Below are 18,090 nucleotides of genomic sequence, written 5' to 3' on the forward strand. Positions count from 1 at the left end.
GCTTCTCTGGGCAACCTGAGCCAGAGGTGTTGGGAAACGCTACTGTGTATAAAAGGAAAGTCTAGGGAGCGTATATTAATCACTGCCCAATTTAGGCAGGATAAGAGGTACGGATTCCTTATTTTAAAGTTTTTGGGGTTTGTGGGTTTTTTTGGGTTTTTTTTTTTTAAGCCGCTACAACTACAGACGGTGCCGCTTTTAAAAGGGAAAACGCACCGACGCACCGCTCACACCCCCCCGCCCCTCAGCGGGAGCGCGCGCCCGCCGCCGCGCGCGGCCTGACGTCACCGAGGGCGGGCGGGCGTGACGCGCACCCTCCCCTGCCCTCCCCGCGCCGGCGGGAACGCGGGCGCTGATTGGCCGCCGCCTTCCCGCTTCCTCCTCGCCGCCCGAGAACCCGCCATTTTGAAAACCTTGTTGATTCCGGGAGGGAGGGAAGAGGGAGAAGGAGAGGGAAAGGGCAAGAGTGGCTGCTGGCCGTAGCGCTGCGCCGCGGTGGGGCGTGTGTGTGTCGCTGCGCCCAGACCCGCCTCGTCCAGCGGTAACTGCCGCCTTCAGCTGCTGCCGCCGCGCCTGAGGAGGGAGCCGGGACTCGTGCTGAGGTGGGTCCTGCCGCCATGGCCGTAACGGCGCCCGAGAGCGGTCCCGCCTCGCCGCGCCCGGGCCGAGCGGGGACGGACTGCGACGAGGAGAAATGAAACGCGGCCGCCGCGCCGCCGGGCTCCCGTCCCGCCCCACGGACACGCCGTGTGCGGAGCGCTTGTCACCGGGGCTGCCTCCGCCCCGGCCCCTGCCCGGGGTGTTTGCTGGGTCCCGCCGTGTCCTGCGGCGGGAGCGGGCCGGGCGCTCCTGAGCCCGGCTGCAGCAGGGAGGCGGTGGCGCCTTGGCGGCCGGCGCCACCGGGCGCTGCGCATCGCCGTCCGTTTGCCCCGACATCCAGCTTACAAATCGGGAAGGGGGTATAGGTGTAAAGTCCTCATGTGAAAAGCCCCAGCCGAGAGCGGGAGAACCTCTCCCGATAAAGGTGGATCCCAGAACCCTTTTTCCCTAAGCAAAACGTCGTCCCGAACCCAGGTGGTGGAAAGCTAAGAAGTCTCTTAACTTTCCCCCTTCAGTTCCCATTGAAAGGGGAAGGAAAGACAGCTTGTAGTGCTTCTCTTGCTTTTACTCATGCCTTCAAGTAAAATGAAAATGCCAGATTACTGAAGTGACAGATTATTTACTACAAATGAAATACTGGTAGTAGTACCCTGAAGGATATATTTTTCCCTGATGATTAAGCCAGGAAATTTAACTTTTCCCGTACTATGGGTAATAAATATTAACTCATGTTTTCTGTCATTTGGAACACGACTGGTCTCTGGTACCTACTAATGCTGCATATAAGCAGCAGATTTAAATGTTACTTACTGCACCTAATCTCTTGCAGATAATACTGGCTCTAGTATTGCAAAAAGAAAATGGTTAATTTTGTGAAATTCTGTTCCAGATCTAAACGGTGAAAATTTTTGAAAGCTAGAATTTAAAAAAAGGAAACATATGGTTATCTTGCTCTATTGGATAGATGTTTTCTGTTAGTAGGTAACAGCCTGAAGTGGTACATGTATAACTGAGATGTTTTAAAGTTTGCATATAGGCCACTTCAGGTGTTAAGAAAAGACTCTTAAATAGGTGAAGTATGAAGCATTTATTCTTTTTTGCTGTAGATCTGTAAATTAAAACCAGGAAGTATTTTTATGCCTAAAGATGCAGCAGCTGTCTGGGTTATGAAAGCAGTATTAATTCTTTCCTGAATTGCTTGCAACTTATTTTTTTTTAATGTTTCTGTTCCCATTTCCCATCTAAATAAGTAACTTGTTTAAGTTACTAGGAAACTTGTATGCATAGTTAACCATGATCAAGAATAAGTATTAAGTTTATAGGAGGGTGCAGTAAAATGGTGATATCTTAAAAGACTGCAGTTTTTAATAGATAACAGTATCAGCTGCTTTGAGTGGGTGTTTCCGAATGCTTCACAAAAGCAGCTTGAAGACTTGTGTGTGAATAGTATTTATAACCTTTTAGAGTGTTCTTAACCAGACTAATTGCAGAATGGATGGTAACTTGTTCTGCAAAGTTGTGTGTATTGTGTGTATGCCAAACACCTTAGTGATTAGAGAATGTGAACAATCACAGTACCAGCACACTGCTTCTGCTGCACAAGGAGATCATTTTTGAAAGCAAGATTCCTGTGTTTCTTATGGATGTTGTTCGATTGATGATGGTTTCCCCTGACTCTTTCTACAGAAGCATATACCATGTCTTCTGTTGATTCATCAAAAGAAGATACAATGTCGTCAGAAAAAATAGACGAGAAACAACCTGAAACTGAAAACAAAGCCGAGGAAAGTGATGAAGATGAAGAAGAGGAAGAGGAGGAAGAAGAAGAAGAAAAGGGTACTTTTTTTCCATTTAATAAGTTGTTCTTTAATGAATGCCAAGCTATTGAATGCAGTCTCCTGCAATTCTGGCTAATTGTACTGTCATTGAGGAGATTCCATGGTGCATCTGTCTCATGTGTCATCATAGCTTCCCAGTAGTCTATAGCAGGTAGTGCTAAAAACAGTGGTGCTGATTTCCCTCAGAAAAGATTTAAGGAATTGCCAGTATCCTGGACTTCTGTACTAGGGATTTTTTTGTTGATGTGTAAATTTTTCAATTTTTACAGATTATTTTTTTGCCATTAACACTCTGAAGAGATCTGTGTTTGCAAAAGAGAAACTTGTAAGTGTGCAGTAGTTTTGAAAACAACACAAATGTCTTTGCTTAACTACAGTGAATTAATTTTCTGGGTATCCAAATGTAATTATATTGGGTCAGCGGAAATTCCTTTAGATTAATTTTGGTAATAAAAAATTGTGGCAATATGAAAGGTTGAGCAAGCAAGGCAAGTTTTTTGTTGTGGCATGTAATTGAAGGTAGTCAAGGAGAACAAAACAAGATGAAGGAACTACTATGCAAGAATGTTAATTTCTATTGTGAACTCTCCAGGCATCTGTTTTCAAAAGGAAAGCATTTATGGAAATAGAGCTGTAATGTGGCACAGTGAAAACCAAGTCACTGATGCTCTTGGATCCTTGAAAGAGATGCAGTTTGTCTTTAGGAAAGGTAGTAGAAAGAAAACAGGTTTGGAAAACAGCGGAGTAATTAGCATTGGATTTTCAGAAAAAAATCTTTTTGCTCTGGTTTTGATTATGTTCATACAGGTTATGAAGCTACTTTTAGATGTTGAAGCCAGGACAGCCCATCTGTTTAGCTCTAAGGATAGTGTTATTTGAGGTCAACTGTTTTAGTATGAGATGTTTAAATGAAGCTTTAGCTTTTTCTTCAGTGGTATTAAATGAGTGATGTGATGCCGGGTGTACGTAAAACAATCCAAATGTATTCATTAGTAAGCACTACCAGAATTACTGGGAATAATACTCTTGTTGTATTTGTGACACTTGTTATTGTGCCCTGCAGAGTGCTTCCCTGTGTTCCCTGGGATGGGTAGTACAGTCCCACTGCACTTGTGCTTCTGCCTCTCCTGCTCAAATGTGTGGTTACTCCAGTCCAGTAGTGGGAAACAAATCTGTATGCAGGCATCCTTGACTCTGCTTTTGCCCATCTGGTAGTACTATTCTTCTTCAGAGTGCTTTGTGTGGAGCTGTGTGTGTACTGACTGCAGCATCCAAGGAGAATGTGTAAACAGGGTCAGTTTTGTACCTGAAAAAGGCAGTGAAAGGAGAGAAGGATGGGTTTCTGAAAACACCTAGTCCTGCAGTCTCCGTCATGCCAAAGTTACCTTTAGAAATGTCTAAAGGTAATGTAAAGTTACCTTTAGTCTTGTCTTCAAGGTTACCTTGTGGTGAAGATTGTGGTGAAGAACTAGAGAGGCTTCTAGTTATGTATGTGCAGCTCCGTAGAATCACATTGGCTTATTAGCCAAAGGTCTGAAAGTGTCATGGTACCTGCTAATATCATCATCTGGTTTTGATTTGCTATTTCAAAGAATCAGTGTTGTGTTGCCTGTCACTTCAGTCAGATCTGCAATGAAGAATATTGTGTTTAAGGAAGCTTTCTTTTGCAGAGAAGAGTCTCATTGTTGAAGGAAAAAGGGAGAAGAAGAAGGTTGACCGACTGACCATGCAAGTGTCCTCACTGCAGAAGGAACCTTTTACAATTACACCGGGTAAGCTTGACTTCTCACATACAAATTGTGAGCGTTAGCAATGATAATGAAAACTCTAAAAAGATGAAATTACTAATTTGTTGTAGGTGAGACCTAGTTTACAAGTCATGATCCTTCTTAAAACAATAAGGCTACTATATGAAAATACTCTTTTATTCTGTAGCATCAGTTTAAACTGTAAAAGTTACGTGATATTTGAGCTTACTTGGAATAGGACCTTTGGTACCTCACCACTACTAACAAAGGCAAGAATAGCCAGAATATAAAGAAATGCCAAATTCTTGTACCCTGATCTAAGTAGTATCAAGTAAGGCAGGTAAAGAGCCTGTCAGGATGCTGAACTGATAGGAAAAGGCCTGCTTAATATTTGACCTATTATAATGTCTAATGCTGGTTTTAAGTAACTTCTTTGCTAAAAAAAAGTAGAAACTTTAAGTTGTAAACATATAGGTAAATACGAATGTGATGAAATAGCATAAATTATTTTAATTGTTTTCAGGTAAAGGACAAAAACTCTGTGAAATTGAGAGGATACAGTTCTTTCTGAGTAAAAAGAAGACAGATGAACTTAGGAACCTGCACAAACTCCTCTACAACAGGCCAGGCACTGTAAGAATTTCAATGTTGTATATCCATTAGTTCTCACGTATAGTGAAAATGTTTCTAGTGCAGTTTTTTACACTTGCACATATTGATCTATTTCTTAAGTGTTATTTATTACAAGCTATTTAGAAAATGGGTATTTGCAGGACCAGTTAAGTAAGTCTCCTCCTTTTAACTCCTATAAAATCTCTTCCTATAACAATCCTGTGGCAGGGTATACTAAATCAAAAGTCTCCTGAATGTAGATTTGATTTTTTTTTTAATGGGGGAATAGTGGATTACCTTACAAGGATGAGTTGGAAATAATTTATGGTTCACATGCTAAAAGCTGCTGACATGCAGATAACAGTCAAAATACTCTATGTATTAATACATTGCTGCTTTTCTACTATTTTTCTCTTTGTTTGTACTAAGCAGTAGAAAGCTAAAGGTGATAAAAATGTCCTATTAGGATTTTATATATAACAGTTTTCCTAAGATAATTACAATATTATATTGTCCATTTTGTATTTAAGGATGACACTTAAAATATAAAGGCAAGTCTTTCTTGGAGTGGTTTATGTATCATTGATTGTGCCTATAATTTCAGAGAAATTATGACCCGTTTTCCTTGCTAATGGAGGCAAAATGTGAAATTGAGGCAGATTTACATGTACTATTTCTATATGTTTACTATAACTATTGGAACTTTTAAAAATACCTTTGTGTATTTTGGAGACTTTAACACCTAGCGCAGAAACCATAACTTGAATATTACTAGTACAGTTGGTCTGCTAGCTCTAATTCTCAGACCACTGCTTCCAATGCAATGTTTGTTTAAATGGCAAATAATGATCTGTTGCCATGAGTATTCAAAAAAAGAATATATCAGTATGGTTTCAGTCAAAACTATATTTAATCAGAGTTTTGGGGAACTCAGAATGCTGTTTAATATAGTGAAGGTCAGATCTTGTTTCATATGCACATATTTATTTGTGTGTGCTTTTAATTGTAATTAACACTTTGATTAAAATGTACTAGTATCACCTGCAAATTTTCTTAAGGTGCTGAACAAAGCTCTTTGGAAAAGGAGCTCAGCTTTGGTAAAATTATAAACTAATAGAGTAACAGCAGAAACAAAATTTTTAGAACTATTGAAAGCTAGTTGAAATTATTCTTGATAGTGTTATAAAGATCTCATAGATAGAGAGATCTGGGGTTGCTTTTTAACAACTTTGGGGTTTTTCTTGCAAAAGGAGATGAAGTGAAAACAAAACTTAAATACACTTCTGATCTTGATGGGAGCAATTTTCCCATTATAAGGGTTGTTGCAATGAAAGTTCAACCCAGATCAGACATCAGGTGTAATGGTAGAAGTTGTAGATTGGGTGGTACATAAATGCAAAAATTGGTCCTACTAATAAGAGGTTCAAAAATACAGTCATGGTCCTATGTAAGACTTCAGAATAGCTAGTAAAGTAGATCTACTTCAGCAGATGGTAGAATAAAAAATAAAATTCCCTATTTTGTAACAAATTATGTGATACAAAGCATGTAACAAGCTTCATAATGTTGTAGTTTTGCAAACCTGTAAGTCATCATGCAGTACATTTTAAATGAGCTTGAAGTGGCAGGTGACTTTGTCTGCTAAGTTATTAAAAGTACCACGGTCACAAGAAGTTGAACTTAATTGTTGTAGTTTGTCTGTCATGAGATGAGTAAAGGCATAATCCATGTAGGTTATAACTTAAAAGGTGTAGCTGTGTCAACAGAGAACAAAATGTTAGGACATTTCTTGTATGAGAGGTTAGCAAATGTAATTTGATGAAATCTTTTAAACTGCTTGCAATGAAAAGTAATCTGTGTGCTCTGTTCTAGGTTGCATCCCTAAAGAAGAATGTGGGTCAGTTCAGTGGGTTTCCCTTTGAAAAAGGAAGTGACCAATATAAAAAGAAGGAAGAAATGTTAAAAAAGTAATGAAAAAAATTAACTCTTGATAGTTAACATAGCTTGACTCATGTTTTGCACTCTATTTTTTTCCTTTCTTTCTTCTACAATTTTACTTGAGATTAAAGTTGAACTATAAGCCCGGTGGCTGTTTAGTAGAGCTCTACAATTTTTTTTCTAAGTTCATTTTAATCACACAAACTGGTCTCTTAAGACAGCTTAAAATGTATTAAAAGTTATATTGTGAACATTTTATTCACAATTCCTACATTCCTAACTTTAACTATTGCATACTAATTATTAGATTCTTCTGCCAAGTGAGAGGAAGGCATTATTTCCCTGGGGCAAGCATAGTGTTGTGAACATATTGTACTTTATTCATGATACAAACCTGCATCCTTCTCTGCCTCAAAATCTTCCTCCTTCAGAATCAAAGCCATTTCTGCTTATTATATATGAAATATACTAGAATTGCCATAGCAACTAGTCTCAGAAACTTTTTTTTTCCTGGCTCCCTTCATAAGTTGCTTTTCCATCAACAGGAGAAGCTGCTACAACTTAGTTTTGGCTGCCCTGAAAGGGTTTAAAATGCCCTTGCATATTTGTGTAGCTAGTTGTAACAAATGAAAGAACTAGTAACATCTACACAATATATTCTAAAACTTAGGAGTTTTTTTAGTGCCTGTTTGCTGATAGTGGAAAGGCTTCCAGAATTTGGAATTTTTAAATTTTTCTTCCTCAGAAATGCAGTTTTTCAGGACTATGGTTTGTCAAATATGTGGGAATCTACAAGATAAACTCTATCTCCTGACAGGAGTTTTGACCATTTCCCAAAGGTTTAATTGGCTAATTCTCCTTATCAAAAAAAATGCTGCAAAATAAAGTAATTTTGCACAATTTTTTTCTTATTTTCCATATGAAACAACTGCTAGCAGCAAATATTCTGAAACCTGGTTGCTTTGGGTTGCATATGAAAGTGCAGAGTCCTGTGTGCTTGCCTACTGTGATAGCTTCTGCTGCCATTTGTAGCTGTGTAGAACACAAACTGTTGATCAGTTTCTTAATTTGTTTTGCCTCTGTGGTTGATTTCTGCCCAGTCTTTACACTTGCATGTCATATTTTAACAGCATTGAACAACATGAACAAAAGTCAATATCTACTTTGCAGAACTTTACTATTCAGGCTATAGATCATAAAGAATGTAATACTTTTTTACTGTGATTCCTTAATTTCTTTAAATATCCTGTTATACAGACATACAGATTTGGGAATTCTGTTTTATTTTGCTTTATGTAATATAGTGGTGATTCTTTGCTTGACCATAGATAAGACTGGAAGTGTAGTTGACTGTGTATATATATTGTCAGGTGGCCAACACAAACCAGACAGCAGCTTCTAGCAGTCAGATGTTGATTGTTTAGTATGTGATACTGAATCTTTTATATTTTTTTTTTTCCTACAGATTTAGAAATGCAATGTTGAAAAGTATCTGTGAAGTTCTTGACTTGGAAAGATCAGGAGTCAATAGTGAGCTCGTAACCAGAATATTAAACTTCCTTATGCATCCAAAATCTTCGGGCAAGGTGAGATATTATAGGTTATTATGCTTGCTTTTATAGCTCTGTTCTGATAGAAAATGTATCTGTTCTCTATTGCTCATTGTTTGCTTGTTTCTAGTGATAATACAATTTCTGTTCTAACTTACTGAAGGAGGAATGACTTGTTGAAAGAGAGTAGTTCTACTACTGCAAGCATCCATAATGGGGTGAGGGCTTAAATAGGAATTCTGTTTACATATGGGTGTACCCATTACACACTGATAATGCACAGAGTGTGAGTTCAACACATGGAGCTAATTAGGATATCCATTCCCAAATACCAATTAGCCTCTGCTTTGTGGGTGGAGGAGAATAGATACATGAAAGGACAGGAAAATCAAGCTTCAGATGTTACCTGTGTTTGCTGTATTTAGCAAATGTATGTTATCACATTTGGACATCACCAAATGGAATTTCTTGCAGGGTACAAAACCAGTGCACTAGACTCAGAGTGTCACTGCCAAGACTGCTAAACTCTGTTGTTAATCTTCTTGGACTTTCAGTTTTTAATCTAAAAGTAATACTAAAATAGTTGCACTGTTGCTCAGGAAACTAAATCTATTCCCAGCAAACACTGGGAGGTGATGTGAATAAGGGCTCAGCAAGCTGCTTTAGAGTCACAGAGTTGCAGCAAAATGCAGGTTTGCATTAGATGTGACAAAATTCTTGCCTTTAAGTCTTCTGAGTTGTCAGCTGACTTGTTACCAAAAGAAAAGGCTTGTTTTATGGATTGGTAGGTAAAAGAACAATCTAGAAGTAACTTTTCTTGCTTCCCTCTCTAACGCCCAGTCATTGAAGATTTGTTTGCTTAGGGAAGGGGTGCACTTAGCTTAGAACTGAAATTTCATTTTGCTCAAGTCTGTCTCAATAGTGAATATTTGCTTGCTGCAAAATATTATGACTTAACACAACCCAGGATTATTTTATGTACATTTAAAACATCTCCATATTTGTTTACTATTCTTTGATGTGATTGGAAAGTATTTATCTTTTTAAAATTCATTTTGGATTCTTACTTGGATTACACACATCTCTTGTCTCTCAGCCATTGCCAAAGTCCAAAAAACCACAAAGCAAAGGTGGCAAAAAAGAGCGCACTAGCTCTGGAACAACAAGAAAAGCGAAACGTACCAAGTACCCAGAGATCTTGTCAGATGAATCCAGTAGTGAAGAAGATGAAAAAAAGGAAAAGGATGAGTCTTCAGAAGAAAAAGAAAGTGAAGATGAGGTAATGAGTTGTTTTGTTTGTTTTTCAACATTATGTCATTGCTATGAATTGGTAACTCTTGGAACACAGAGTTGGGGAGCAAGTGATATTTAACTGAAAGTAAAGGGAACACATCTGCAATTTAGAAGAGGTTTTCTTAAATTCTGAGTGTGTTGAATTTAGAGAATCATTTAGATAAAAGGCAAAAGTTCTGGTTCTTGTGTGTATGTATGCACCTTATAAAACCATTTCCTATGTGTCATTTTGGGGCAGCTAGGATTGCTAATTAATTGATTGCATTTCTTATATCATCTTGTGATGATTTTATTATAATTTCATAATGCAGTGTTTGATTTGATACCTAGGAATTAACTTTGAGTTCAGTAGGAGTCACTGACCTACCTGACTACATTGGTTTGGGATCTTGTTTCCATATTCCTCCTGGATTTTGTATCTTAAACTCTCTCTTCAGGTTTTGTGTCTTAAAGTAGACAACATAGTAGGCAGCCTTAGAAAGATCCCTGCAATCTCTGAAGTGTCTTAATCTCATTGTATTTTGTGGGGTTTTTTTAACTTTCTGCATACTAGATGAGAAGCTTCAAATCATGGAATAGTTTGGGTTGGAAGAAACCTTTTAAAGGTCATCTAGTCCTGCATTGAGCAGAGACACCAGCTGGATCAGGTTGCCTCATTCAGCCTGGCCTGGGATGTTTCCAAGGATGGGCATTCACAGCCTCTCTGGGCAACCAGTTTAAGTGTTTCACCACCTCATTGCAAAAGAAATTCTTCCTTATTTCTCCTCTAAATCAACACTCCTTCAGTTTAAAACCATTATGCCTTATCAGACCCCTGCAACAAAGTGCAATTGGTCAAACTGCTGGTGTCCAAGAAAGTTCTTTATGGAAGCTATGGAACCCTTGGCTGTCATATATGGCCACTGTTCACTTGGGTTACATTCTCTGTTGAAATGGAAGTGTGACAGGCTGTTAGGTTAATAGCCTGAGCTATTGGAAATAGTAGCAATCTTTTGTTGAGAGGCAGTTAATGTAACTTAACAGTTTGTTTTGTTGGGGTCATTTTGATAGGTGTTGGGTTTAATGTTAAAAGGAAATGTTCAAAGAATTTCCTGTGCCTCCATGGAGCAACCTTAATTCTTACTGTACTTTTTTTCTTTACTTATAAACAGCAGAATTGAAAGAGGGCTGAAATATTAAAAGTTGACATATGTTTTAATTTCTTCAGGAAAACAGGGTTTCTACTGTGAGGAGAGGAATATCTTTTTCAGAGGCAGCTGTGGTCATATTTCCAAGAACTCAGTTATTTTTTAAAAAACCCCAAAAATCTAAAACCCTCCAAACAAACAAAATTCTAACAAACAAAAAGGCCTAACAGTAAACTCCATTGATCTAACTGGGTCATCTTTGCCTTCTTTCAAAAGGCGGAAGTTAGGCATGTCTGCAATGGCTGAGTGGACTGAAGTCTTCAGAAAGTGAAGTTTAGGTGTATGGAATAAAAACATAATTATTTCAAAAGCACTGCTTTGTCAAATTAGATTGAAAATAGGACTTGATGAAATGGAAGATACCTATTTGTACAGCTTTAAGATAGCAGAATTTTAAAAAGAGTTAGGTTTATGACAGCTTTTGATATACTAGAGTTAGAAGGATGTAGGCAGTGTTTTGCTGCACCAGCTCTGTTGGAAACTTAGGCATGGAGTGGCTGGAGTTAATTGTCCTTGGAGTGGAAAATTTTCCTTTCTGGAAAAGAGATATGAATTGTTGAAGTAATACACATTACTTTAATTTTCTGATTTTTTTTTTTTTTTGTAGCCCCCAAGAAAAGCATCTAAAAGAGAAAAATCTAAAAAGACGACTTCTAAAACCAAGAAAGCTGTGAAGGGTGCAAATGTCAAGAAGGCAGACAGCAGCACTACTAAGAAAAACCAGAACAGTTCTAGAAAAGGTAAATGCTTTAAATCTTTCATCATACATTGCTCTGTAGCTTAACTGGCATGCTTATTAGAAAGCAAGCTTTTGCACCTTAGTGTGAAAGAAAATGGAATTTGGTATATTGTTGGTTTTCTACTTGATGTTTCTTTCCTTGAAACAATAATTTAAAAAGCTGTTGGTTTGGATATATTTCATGCATTTCCTGCTGTCATGCTGCTGAGCATGTGTATGGTTTTTATTTGCATACAAACTGAAAGTATCAGCCAAGTTCTCTATTTTGCTGGAAGAATCATTGGTAAAGTTCTGTTTGGGCCTCTGTATTGTCTTTATGCAAGTCTTGTAATTGATCCAGTGATGTGTATCCCATGTGTGTATCTTTGGTTCAGCAGCTTGATACAAGTTTTTTGTTAACATAGAAATTGTTTTCTCCACGCATCCTGTGGCAGTTGATTTTCTCATATCTCAGGATGTGCATAAAGGGTATACAGACACTGAGTTTCTAGTAAAGATTGCAGTAGTGAGGGTAGGGACAGGGTTGTCTTGCCAAGCAGATTTGCTGAAAAGGGCCTGGCCAGGGGCAGATGGTTCTTGCAGACAGCTCATGGAGGCCATTCAGCAATGGGCACTCCTGATAAGGAGCACTGACAGCACTCAGGGCTCTTGCAGCAAGCATGGGGCTGGTGGCTCAGGGAAGGGACTGGCACCCTGTTCTGCACTTGCGAGCTGGCATTGGCAGCAGTGTCCAGCTGTGGGCTCCCTGGAGCAAGGCAAGCATGGACATCATGGAGCGAGTCCAGTGGAGGGGCACCAAGATGGTGAGGGGGCTGGAGCACAGGGTGGAGGAGGGAAGGCAGAGAGAGCTGGGCCCATTCAGCCTGCAGAAGAGATGGATGAAGGGAGATCATCCTGCAGCCTGCACCTCCCAAATGGGAGAGTATGGGGAAGGCAGGGCCAGGCTCTGCTTGGAGGTGCACAGGGAGAGGATGGGAGGCAACAGGCCCAAGTTGCCACCAGAGACCCTGTAGTTATTTGTTAGGGGAGAAACTTCACCATGTGGGTGGTCACAGAAAGGGGGCCTGGAGGAGCAGTGGACTCCTCATTGGTGGAGATGTTTGGACATCAGCCTGGCAGGTGCCCAAGTAACCAGCTCCATGCTGGTCCTGTTCCAAGTAGCAGCTTTGGTACCAGAGGATCTCCTGAGGTCCTTTTCTACCCTAAATTCTCTGACACTCTGCGATAGCAGCCAGGTCTATCGCAGTTGTAGCCTGAGTTACTGATGCAGTTTATATCCATACTGCAAAGGTACTTCCTTTAATGCTGCCCTTGGCATATACATGCTACAGCACAAGCATCAGGTCATATTAATTACCCTTCTTGTCAGTGCTTTGCTGAAAGGTGCAGGTGAGCTCTTGGACACAGAAGGGTGCTCAATTTCTTTCATTGCCCTATTTCTCAGCAGAGTAACTGGCCTGTGCTGAACTCGGTGTATTTTCAGTTTGACTTCTAAATGTGGCTGTGTTGTGTGTACCTCTTATTTTGTCATCAGCATATATATTTACACACAAATGTTATATATGTGTTTATCCTGTAAGTTATGTAATATATTTGTAATTTCTTATTTACTCCTCCTGCATTTCTGTTTCCAGTTTAAGTAGGTCATTCTGTAAGGTCATTATCTAGTTTGTTTGGCAGCTGCTCTGAATTTTGTCTTGTTGGCAGTAGAGGAACTGAGTGGATGTTGGAATCATTCAGTCTAATTCATTTTCTGCTGGAAAAGATTGTATTAGTGTCCTGTGCCCCTTCCCTTAATTTCATTTACGAAGTTCTCCCTATTTGTTCTCTTCTCATGGTGCTTTCTGATACTAAGTTGGCAGAATTACATTGCAAAATTACAAGAGCCTAGTGTGCAACACTGCTAGGGGAAAAGAAGAAATATAAACTCCTTTTTAAAGGAAATAATTACTTTTTATTTTCTTAGGGCCATAATGCCTGAAATAGAATTGTTGTAATATGTATCAAACTAATGCAAAAGACTTGAAATTAGTCCCATACCTTTTAGAATTCTTGTTGATTTGTAAACTGATGGTTCATCAGTAATTACACAGATTCATAAATAAATGTAGTACTGATGGCATTAGCTTTGTTTTTAAGTGGATAGTCTAGCAAGATGTCTATTTTAAAGGAAAACATCTGGATTGGATGTTTGTTGAAAGTTCTGATGGCTTCTATTTTTAAGGAAGAAAACAGACGAACTGAAAACCTATTACAATGCAATTTGTTCTTCTTATTTAGAAAGCGAGTCTGAGGATAGTTCAGATGATGAACCTTTGATTAAAAAACTGAAGAAGCCACCCACAGATGAAGAACTGAAGGAAACTGTCAAGAATTTGTTGGCCAATGCAAATTTGGAGGAGGTTACAATGAAACAAATCTGCAAGGAAGTAAGTACAATTTTGTAGTCTCTTTATAGGTAGTGCATTGTTTGTGAACTGACTTTGATCATCATTTCAGAAATGAAGGCTTCTACACTGTTGTTGCAAAACTAAATAGTTTTGCGTTGGTTTATTTACTTGCTGATAGCTATAACAATGAGAGCTTTTTTTTAGATATGCAACACTGATATCAGCATTAAAAGGGAAATACTAAATTTAGCTACCTGGGATGTAGCAGTATTAGCTCCAAAGCAAGTGCCATGTGTGACAGTGCAAATATCCGACATGTTTAGACAGTGCAGCAGTTTTGCTGCTGTCCATAGGGGAGGGCTGTCCCCTGTGCTCTGTACATTTCTGCTGCTCACCTTGCACACTCCTTCTTCACAGTTCTCTTTATAAGTCCATTCAACTGTCTCTTATCAGCATCTATCAGAATAGTTCTCAGCTGAGTTAGTGAGTTGAATCAATTCAGCAAGAAATCCATTAGTTGTCAGAACAGGTGGGAACCATATGGCCAGAAAAGGGAAGGGTGGGGAGAAGTGACCAAAACACAAACAGTTACCTTTATATTTTCTGGTCAGCTCACATGTTTGGTTTTCCTGGGAATTTCAAGATGTTGTCTTGAGAAAACTAAACCCGAAGTTATGAGAAAACTGTAGGTAACTTTTTTTCATATGTATAGTCATTCTTGAAGTCTGAAGTTTGGCATGCTGAAATAAAATACTCTGAATTGCTTGTCAGTGTTGGCATCTGGTTTTTGTTTGTTTGGTCCTCTCCCACTCTGTTAACCAAAGAGTAATTGTACAATAGCACTCAAATATTTTAACTCTTCTCGTAGTCTCTTGAAAAGATCACAGTTTTACTTATTATCAAATACCAAGGCTTATTTATTTTTCATTAATTGTTTGGGTTCCTACACTAATGCAGGGCTATCTGACTACTTAAGAGAGCATTTAAAACAAAAAATGGAGAATTCTTACTTGTGTGACATGGCAAGCTAGGCATTTCAATTTGATGTGAAAAATTACAGTACCAGTTCAGTCAGTGACCAAACATAAAAGAATACATGCATTTAAATATTTGTGTGGTCAAAATAAAGAAGGAAAATAAGCTTGTGTCTTCCCCTAATTAACAGAGGGCGTTTTGGCAGTTGTGGTACTAGATGTACCAACATAGGTTTTTGCCCTAATTTCAATTAAGCCTCTTCTACTCATACCATCTATTGAATGAAAGTAATTTGAGGTTTATGTTTTTGTTTTTACTTTTCTTTAGGTGTATGAAAAATATCCTAGTTATGATTTATCTGACAGAAAAGACTTCATTAAAAAAACAGTCAAAGAGGTAAAGACTTTATCATTTAGAAAATACTCTGGGTTGGGGTGGGTTTTTTTTCCTTCAGCTTGGCATGGCATCCTCTTACACCAGTTTTAATAGCTTTTTGTATAATATTGAAAGTTCAGTGCTCACCTAAACCTTTGATGTTTTGGTTCAGCCTGTAGAAGAGATGGATGAAGGGGGATCGTCCTTGTGTTTCCCTCTTTAAAAAAATAATTGCTTCAGATTTTCTTAGCATGCCACTACTACTCTTATGTATTTCTTTGGTAAGCATAACTAGAATTAAGGTTATCAGAGTTTTTAATGACTTGTACTCCAAAAGCTCTGAATTTGCTTTAAATTACAACCTTGGCTACAAGATGCACTCTGATTCAGGCTCTGGCCACGTACATTCATAGATAACACATAAGGTTGTACAAGCTCAGCAGACCTGTCAGATAAGGCAAAAGAGAATAAGGACAGATAGCTTTTCTCTATCCTGGTGGTACAGCTATGATGATGTTGCCTTTGAGTTTGCTGTGCTGAAGATCAGGCCTTATCTACTGTACTTATGATAGAGGGTTTATTGTCCAATCTGAGCTTTGTAATTTGTAAAGAAAAATTGTATTTCCTTACTTTTGCTTGCCCTGAAACTAAAAATGGAACCATAGAAGTGAGGTTCACTTAGTGTAGTTAATAAAGTAACTTCATTTTCTTGTGTCTTCACTCAGAGATGTTGATACATAACTATCTAGAATTGCTGTGTCTATGTCTTGTGCATAGACAAGCATGATAGTGTCCTGTGTCACTAGCAGCAAAGGCATGAGAGGGCAATTTGTCTGCTCTAGGGATGGTTTTGGGTTTTTTGCGATAGCAAGAGGAGAGTGTATTTTCATGATAATTTGATACAAAAGGAGACGTTATATGTGATTGCATTGAAAAAAGGGAGAAAACTAATGTGTTTCTCTTTTCAGTTGATTTCATGATCTGATTTGACTGTGGGAAATGAAGATTCCTGGGTTTTTGTTTCCATGGATTTGAAGATCTGATAGGCACCAGCAAAAGGAATGTGTCTTACCCTTGTATTTTTAGTCAGATCTAATTCTGCTGATCTAATGTTAAGAGTGTTAATGTAAATTGCTTTGTGTGTTTTTTTTTTGTTGTTGTTAAACAGAACTGCATTTGATGCAATTTTTAGTTGAACATACTTAAAGTTTCATGCATGGCAATAAATGTTCCCTTTTTATAGTTTTGTACATTTTGAATTGCATTGTATAACTAGATTCATTAGAGCCATCATAGCTTTTTAGCGTGGATTACCAGCGTACAGGAGATTTTAAAATTGACTAAGATGAAAGCTGCTTATCTACACATATACATGCAGAGACTGGAATATTGCAGTATTGGTTACAAAGATATTTTGAATACATATTAATTCTGAAAATAAGAAGAGTTAGTCACATATAAATCTCTTTTATATTCTGATACATTCTACAGATACAGAATTATTCTGAACCTGGATTACAGTCTTGCATGTGTAGGCACTGAAAGAACTCTCACAGCATGGTAACTAATTGGCAGATAGATGTTATTTTTGTACTTTCAAAAGGCTTTTTGTTGTGTATATAAAGTTATTTCAAATTTCTTTTGTGCAAATCAGTTTTTTAATCTTGATATCTTTGAATTTATGACATGAAATGTCAGTGTTCAGCAGTGAGGCAGTGATAACAAGTGGTGTGCAGAAGTTTCATGAAAATGAGCTGAGGTTTCATGATGTTTGTCTCATTTTACCTTGTACAAAAACTAAACTGTAGGTTTATACCTGTAGTTTAACTTTATACAGAGACTACAGACATTGTTTCAATGTCTTGGATGTAGTAAATAAAATCCCTCCAAAGGCAATAGGAAAATTTCTAGCATATAACAAGTAGGTATCCAAGATATACAGCTGGAGGCTTGATAGCTTTGGAAATCCACAGTAGGGCTTCCAAATCGGACAGCACTGATGTGAACATGTGTTTAACCTCTCTTCTGTATGGGAAAGCTTTTCTGAACCTGACCTTCATTGCCCCAGCATGAACAATGGTACTTGTAAGCCTGCAGTCTTTAACTGTGGCTGGCAGCTTTTAGGATCAAAGCAAGCTCTGTCCATAAGTTTTTGTTTAGGCTTTCTCCATACACCTTGTTTCTAATATGGGAAGTCCTACACTTAAAAACATGAAACTAAGAGCTGCCAGAGTGTGGGCTGCCATTCACACCGTGAGCACGGAATCCCTCTGACTAGTATTCCTGGAAAGACAAAGTGTATTTTTTTGAATTTTATTATTGTACAGTTGAGAAATAAGGGTTCATAAATTATCTAAATTCCAAAAATGTTCAGCCAGTTAGACTGTTGATCTTACACAGACTTTTGAATTTCTTTGCGTGTAATCATTTATAATAAGGCTGAATGTAATGGGGATTTTTTGTATTCAATAAATGTCTTTCACAAAAATATAAATCAGTTTTAATCTAACATTTGCTTACATGTATAGTAAAAAAAAAACCTATACAGGAACATGGTTGGTTCTCTTTATCTCATATTCTCTTATCTCACTTTTCTACTTGAGAAGACACTATTGCTGAAATGTATGTCCTTGCACCAGAATTTTATATCTTCTGTGAGGTTGGTTTGTGTTTTGTTTTGATTTTTTTTTGTGGGTTTTTGTCTCTAACTGTCTCAGCAAAAAGAACACTTTTTAATTTGCAGTTTAAAACATCAAAAATTTCCAAGTCAGTCTTAAAAGCAGAAATTTACTTGTATTAAGTGTTGGTGTTATACAAATACTTGAACTGCCTTTTGATTTTTATG

At 38.1% G+C, this 18,090-nt stretch overlaps 1 protein-coding gene across 1 annotated transcript; it reads left to right on the forward strand.

The window, feature by feature from the left end:
* The first annotated feature begins 400 nt into the window (after nucleotides 1–400).
* On the forward strand, nucleotides 401–17,739 carry DEK (DEK proto-oncogene). Its single transcript, XM_071451168.1, has 11 exons — nucleotides 401–602; nucleotides 2,287–2,436; nucleotides 4,109–4,210; nucleotides 4,710–4,819; nucleotides 6,671–6,765; nucleotides 8,202–8,322; nucleotides 9,383–9,565; nucleotides 11,374–11,506; nucleotides 13,786–13,934; nucleotides 15,198–15,266; nucleotides 16,214–17,739. Exons 2-11 carry the CDS (start codon nucleotides 2,298–2,300, stop codon nucleotides 16,223–16,225), a joined length of 1,113 nt encoding a protein of 370 aa, XP_071307269.1. The 5' UTR covers nucleotides 401–602; nucleotides 2,287–2,297; the 3' UTR covers nucleotides 16,226–17,739.
* Nucleotides 17,740–18,090: the final 351 nt, after the last annotated feature.

Source organism: Agelaius tricolor, unplaced genomic scaffold, assembly GCF_023055355.1.
Source record: "Agelaius tricolor isolate 1412-34295 unplaced genomic scaffold, bAgeTri1.0.p SCAF_2, whole genome shotgun sequence".
Lineage (NCBI taxonomy): Eukaryota > Metazoa > Chordata > Aves > Passeriformes > Icteridae > Agelaius > Agelaius tricolor.

Bases quoted from the DNA above. Each gene is read 5' to 3' on its own strand.
- DEK (XM_071451168.1), top strand. From the start codon at position 2,298: ATGTCTTCTGTTGATTCATCAAAAGAAGATACAATGTCGTCAGAAAAA. The intron at 4,820-6,670 runs GTAAGAATTTCA...GCTCTGTTCTAG, and splicing joins TCTACAACAGGCCAGGCACT to GTTGCATCCCTAAAGAAGAA. The intron at 8,323-9,382 runs GTGAGATATTAT...CTTGTCTCTCAG, and splicing joins ATCCAAAATCTTCGGGCAAG to CCATTGCCAAAGTCCAAAAA.